The 6,911-nt window shown below is 44.9% G+C and overlaps 1 protein-coding gene across 1 annotated transcript in view; it reads right to left on the reverse strand.

Annotated features, from left to right (window-relative positions):
• Positions 1 to 4,345, reverse strand: part of mvb12ba (multivesicular body subunit 12Ba) — a 30,106-nt gene extending 25,761 nt beyond the window's left edge. The window contains exon 1 of the mRNA XM_030775667.1: positions 4,295 to 4,345. Within this exon, the coding sequence (XP_030631527.1) occupies positions 4,295 to 4,345 (51 nt within the window). The remainder of the gene's footprint in view (positions 1 to 4,294) is intronic.
• Positions 4,346 to 6,911: the final 2,566 nt, after the last annotated feature.

The following is a 6,911-nucleotide window of genomic DNA, read 5'->3' on the forward strand; positions in this document are numbered from 1 at the left end:
ACACACACACACACACACACACAAACAGGCCCATAAAGAGAGAGTGATTGAGTGAGTGAGTGAGTGAGTGAGTGAGTGAGTGACTGAGTGAGTGAGCGAGTGAGCGAGCGACTGAGTGAGGGACTGAGTGAGCGAGTGAGTGAGCGAGTGAGTGAGCGAGCGAGCGAGCAACTGACTGAGTGAGTGAGTGAGTGAGTGAGTGACTGAGCGAGCGAGCGAGTGAGTGAGCGAGTGACTGAGTGAGTGACTGAGTGAGCGAGTGACCGAGTGAGTGAGTGAGTGAGTGAGTGAGTGAGTGAGTGACTGAGTGAGTGAGTGAGTGACTGAGTGAGTGAGTGAGTGAGTGAGCGAGTGAGTGAGCGACTGAGTGAGTGAGTGAGCGAGTGACTGAGAGTTTCCAGCTCAGTCCTCATGTTCTGAAATGTCATGTCTCTTCCAGCCAAGCAATGGTGCAGCACATTTAAATAAAAAACAGCTGAAATGACAGAGCTATGCTAACAACAACAACAATAATAATAACATTACTCATAACAGCATGGGACCGCATATGAGTGAACTGAGTAACACTGTTCTTAGACCACACACACACACGCAGAAACACACACACACACACACATGCAGAAACACACACACACACATAAAAATCTACATGCAGATCCAGTGAGAATGCCTGGGGTTTCCTGCCCTGTTGCTCAGGGTGCCAAACTCCCCCACCCCCCATTTCAACACCCCACCCCTGTGTGCAGACTTTTACACTGCTCTTATCTGGTATACCTTTTCACTCTGAAAAAAAAACAAAACACAGATTTTCATTTTCATTTTACTGTACCATAATAAAAGCCTGACGGGCTGATCATTCCATTACACTGGGAATTCTCAGACATCACACACACACACACACATACATACGCATACACATTTTCCCCCACAGCTGATGCAAAAGATAAAGAGAGGGAAGCTATAGTAAAATATGAAACTGACTGTCAGGGCCTGGGAATCCAAATGAGTCATCATACAAGACAAAACTCGCCCTGGATCTCGCGTAAATCCAGCCTTAGACACCCAGTGTGAAACCCCGCAGCCCAGCTCAGACACGCTCCACACCCTCAAAGCCACATACATGTCTACACATTCACCACTCCAAACCCAAACCCAGAACTGCTGTTCAGGAAAAAGAGTCCAAACCCAAATTTACCACAGAACCAGTCTGCTCTCTGGCTCTAACAAATGCCAAAAACGCTCACTGCTTTACCAAAGAAAACAAAACTACAAACGACACCAGTAGGCAGCTCTGCCACTTTGCATGTTTCACCCAGATTAACAGGACGCCCTATGGGTTTTCAGTGGTCCCAGATTAACAGGACGCCCTATGGGTTTTCAGTGGTCCCAGATTAACAGGACGCCCTATGGGTTTTCAATGGTCCCAGATTAACAGGGCGCCCTGTGGGTTTTCAATGGTCCCAGATTAACAGGGCGCCCTGTGGGTTTTCAATGGTCCCAGATTAACAGGGCGCCCTATGGGTTTTCAATGGTCCCAGATTAACAGGGCGCCCTGTGGGTTTTCAATAGTAAAGAGTTTACTGAACTAAAGGCCACAAGAAAAAAAAAGAAATGGCCAGACGCCGGGCTGGCTCCAGGGATCCTCTGGCAGTGAGGTGTGCTGGCCTGCCAGACCGGGTGATAACAAAATAACCACATGGCTACTTCATTAAAAGCCTGGTGATAGAGCGGTGAGCCGAGGCTCTGTGCCGTTTGTTGTCTTTATTTTAGCTCTCTCTTCAGGAGAACAAATCATGCGGCTGAGGGACAGGCCAGTTAGCGGCATGCTAATGAGAGCATGGCAAGCACTGAGCAGAAAGCTCTCACTGCTGCTAGGCAACAGGGCCTCCCCAACACTGGCCTGTCTCAGACAAGCGGGCTCTCTCTCCGTCCGTCTCTCTCTCTCTCTCTCTCTCTGTCTCTCCAAAAACATGCGATGAAGGTCTGTGTGAAACCTTTGAGGTGGCTGGTGCCAGTTGAAAGCAAGGCAAACGGCAGAAAGAGGCACTTGTTGGACAGTGAGAGAGAATAGCCAAAACCCAGTGCACACATGAACTCATTAGACACCTGACTGGGGAAAAGGTGTGACTGCTGGTCTCAAACAGTCAACAATCAGGAACTTAAAGAGCACAAAACGCACACACACACACACACACACACACACACACCAAAGACTCACCCACATCCACACCCAAACACAATAACGAAAGAGAAAGACACACTGCAGTCTTCTCTGTTGTTTTTTTCTTCTTCAAATGACAGTTTTTACTGCTAAAGCAAGTGAACAATCTGAGTATGAAACCTTATGAAGAAACACAAAGTAACTGATTTCAAGTCAGTGCCGATAAACACCGACAAAGCATACCAGAGCGCAATAAAAAAAAACACACACACAGACTCAAGTGAGATTTTCCACGTGACCTGCCACAGTTAGAAAGCAAAGATAATTATACAAAGACAATTAACAAACCTTCGTAAACCTCTGTCTCATTTTTTTAAAAATACAGGTTTAAGACATGGGCAGATGGAGCTGCTGGAGTTGGTAGACAGTCACTGGAGTCCAGTCTGAAATACAAGCTGTGTGTAGGACGGCAGATTCTGTAGAGGTTTTATTTCAAAGCTACTGAAGACAGACTAGAGACGGGTAACCTCAGATAACACACGAGCGGATGGTCTACCCCTGCCATGTTATTCTAATAAAAAAACATACAAGGTTAAGGACTTGTCATGGTTCCGAATAGCGCCTTTTCGCTCTCTGAATCACAAACTTGACGAGTACTCCGCCTTTCTAAAGAAATGCATTTAAGCGTGTGTTTACACAGGTGGCAGTCAAATACCGTGAGCAAACGTAGTAAAAGAGAAACGACCCCAAAGTTGTCTCACCCATCTGCAGAGAGTTCAGTTCACGGCTCGTGTATTTTAGCGTTCGTCTTCCCATGAACTTCTCCTTTCGTGTAACTAATGCGAACACCAGTAAAACTGCCCACAGATACGGAAGCTAAACATCGCCTCGACAAAAATATTTTCAGTTTTGTGGAACAGTCATAAAACTCTAAAAACAACAGAAATACACGCTAACCTCCTCTGTTTTTGGGTTAACAATGCTTTTACCTACGGGAGAGGTTGTCACTATTTCTCCCACCGCGGTATTTCTGCTTCTGACTGATCTTAACGCAAATGTGCAGAGTTTCAAGCATTTTATACCCAATCCGACAGAAACACGAACTTAACGTGTTTGAAACATGTCTCTCAAAGATAGACGGACGACTCCGTTCAACCACAAAACTGGAGGCCAACACCCCACTCAAACTGACTGAACTGGACATTGAAAGGGGCGACATCTACGAGTTCCAGATTAATTATTTATTGTATTCCAACGATTTAGATGTTGTATCGGACATTAAAATTATGATTGCATTGGATTTCATACATGCTCGTGGATAAACAGGGTCGTGTTTTCATCTTCTTCTTCTTCTTATCACTCTCCTCCTCCTCCTCTATCCCTTCACTGAACATGGAAACAGAAAGGGGAGCACGCAACTTTTCCAGCCATATGAAGTGCTAACGGCATGGCAGTATGAAGAGTTCGGACTAGACGGAGAAATAAAGACTGCCACACAGGAATCAACAGCGGGTCGTTAATATTGATATCTATCTTTCCAGCGACTCCCAGATTTTCTCTGTTAGCTGACCGGCGGTGTAATGTGTGATAACCATTTGTTTAAATAAACAAAGTGACCGCAGCCAAAGACTTCAACCTTGTGTAGTATTTACTTAGAGGGGTGCTTACTGTTTTGTTTTGTTTTTTTCAGCGCAAGACGATGCGAAACACGCAAGACAATTCAATGAAAATGGGTTAAAACATAAACCGACAAGCAATGGTTAGCTGAAGCGGAACAGCAGGGTTTCTGTTAGGGGTAAAGATGCAATCGGAACAAGAGCAAATGGTTAGAGATTACTGTCAGTATCAGATAACCTGAGCTAGCCAGCCTCACAAATATTCTGACTTAAGTGTAACCGAATGACCAAAACCAAGAGAGCTCCCTCGGCCGCGACAAAGGGAATAATTAATCAGTCTCAATGTTTGCTGCAGCTGGCTGGCTTGCACTGGCTATGCTAGCTTCACAAACTACACAGACAGATAATGTTACCAAAACACCAGGTTGAGGAAACAGAGGCCACCGTTAAATTTTTCCTTCCCTCCTGGTACATCTCCCAAATATTAGTTTGCCTTAACATTTCGTATCGACTTAACTGTTACTCGTGGCACTGCGTCCTTCCTTTTCAGACAAAAGCAGCTTTTCATGACCACACGACACAGTAGCAGCAGACGCTGGAGCCTCGGATGCAGTTTGAGACCACAGCGGGGGGAAGCGAAAGGGAATGCGGCGTAGGGAAGGGCCAACCCTCGCGGAGGGAGGCAGCGGCGGGAAAAGCAGCGGCTGACTAGTAGCGTGCTAGCTCGCTAGCTAATACATCAGTATCTTACCCCAGTGTGGTCAACAATCTATTTTCTCAAGAACGATCTCAATTTTGATTACTAAATCTTCGTTTTCCTCTTCTCCCTTTTCCAACGGGTCACGGTCGCAGTGTCAACGTTCTTCGTGCGCTGCAAATCCACATTTTAGCATTCCATTTCTATCTCCAAAAGAGTGCGGTTAACGGTTCCCACTAGCTGCCATTTGCACTGTTGTTAAATGAGGCGAATGACCGTTGCTAGCTGCAGTTTTGTTGGACCGCTACTGGTGGAGCTGTGACACAGCGTTTGTGGATAGTATACAAATGACCGTATGGTGGTGGGACACTTGGACGGCTATTGTCACTGAGACCGGTGGTTGAAAATACCATTTTGTCTTTATTATTATTATTGTTGTTGTTGTTTCTGTTGTGTTTCTTCGACATTTCATCAACCTCAGTCTACCTACCTATTAATGTATGTCTGTACAAGTTTTAGAGTAATGCTGAAAATGGGAGATATATGAAATGAAGAAAAGCGAGTTCTCTTTCTAGGCTGTATGCATGCAGGGTTTTGTGGTGAATGATCAAAAAACCAAGATCATTAAGTCTCTGGTTGGCAGAGACAACATAACTCTCCCTAACTTCTCAAGAACCTGGAAGATGGTCCTGAATAACCCAGAATCCAATTACAGTCTAGTAGGATTGGTGTAATCTACCAACTTCTTATCTTTCTTTAACTAAAACCACTTTACCAGAGCATTGCCAAGTGCGCAAAGCCAAACTCTGACACAATCCAGAACTGTGTATTCAACAAAAACATGTCACTAAACACTGACTCCATCTACAATGTTGAGAGTACATGTCTCTCAGCATAAAGCATTTCTCACTTTTTAACATTAATTAAAACTGTCCTTTGCCATGTGTTACGCTGGCGTGGCGCTGGCACGGCCAATATTCCTTTAATACTGTAAATTCTGTGTTTTAAAACATGTTGTTTTATGCCGTTTTGTATTTCTCGGATTTTGGAGACACAACTGTTGGTTTCATGGTGCTGCTTGGACGACTCTTTTTCTGTAAAATTTATGTGAAACGAGTTATGGTGTACTTGTCCCACCCCCAGCTTGACATCCTTACCCCTCTTGGTCCCGCTGGTGGAGGTGTGTGCCAGCCTAAATCACGCCCTCTGTGTGCTGCCAAACGTGCCAGCCCAGTCTCGTTTGACGTGAGCGGCACCATCTGGAGTTCCACACGGACATCATAATCCCGCCTTAATTACATTAGCCCTCCCATCAGTCACTGGGCAGAGGAATCGGGAGAAGGGGTCTCTCCAAATTAGCAAGGGAATCATCAATAATTGCACAAGTGTTGGGCACCAGATGTGTGTGCCAAGTTGGCTGGTCTTAGATGAATGGAAATTTTATGTTGGGTTTGATTATGGTGGAGTAAATGTTATCTTTTTACGAGGAGGACAAAGAGACAATGAGTTTTATGTCTTGTCTCCTTGCTTCACCTTTCACTTTTGATAAGTCACCTTCATCTCCAGAAGTTTAATCAAAACATGCCGAAACACATTAGGTTTAATTACAATGTTTAAGGTTATTGGAATCATTAAACTAAGATATCAAACACGTACATGCACACACACGCACACAGACACACACACACATACAGACACATGCGCGTTTGTGTAGACTATGTTCAGACATTCTTGTATGCATAGACTAATTATTTAGATCACACTCATATGGTGAGTGAAAGAATTATATCTTTAAACGTCCCCCTGATCATAAACACTGTCTGCATGTGCGTGTGTGCGTGTGTGTGTGTGTGCGTGATCTTTTGCCATCTCAGGAAGCTCCTGATTGTCATTCTGGAGCAGGGCTTGTCAAAGCACCGTGGGGTTATTAGTCTCCGAGGCCGATCAGACATACGTCCACACAGCAGTCAGCCTGTCCTATTGAACAACAAGCTTAACTAAAACAAATGACTAACTCAATAAAGAGAGACTCACACAAAGGACCTGTTATATCCAAATGCATTAGCTTGAACAGGCCAAGTCTGACTGCAGTCTGAGGACAGCTGAGCAACGGGTGGGGGTGGGTTGAGGACTGAGGTATTGACTGAATGCATCTCTTCCATTTATCATAATTTTTTCTTCCACCTTGTCGCTCTGCCAGTGTTTAAGGAAGACAGATGACTGGAGATATTGTGTCTTCCCTCTGCCGCTTTCTGCTCCGCTAAGTGTGTCCAACACAGAGTCAGTTTGTCACTTCATCGTTCTGTCGTGTTCGTTTGGCAGTGTTTTCGCATGTGTGATGACTAAGTTTTTAGCCCTGTCTCAGATGGCTCTGTTCAGGGTAGACACCCACTCAATCAGGCTTATGAGACCCTTGTCTGTCAAAGAACATTGTCCA

This window comes from Chanos chanos, chromosome 1, assembly GCF_902362185.1.
Source record: "Chanos chanos chromosome 1, fChaCha1.1, whole genome shotgun sequence".
NCBI lineage: Eukaryota > Metazoa > Chordata > Actinopteri > Gonorynchiformes > Chanidae > Chanos > Chanos chanos.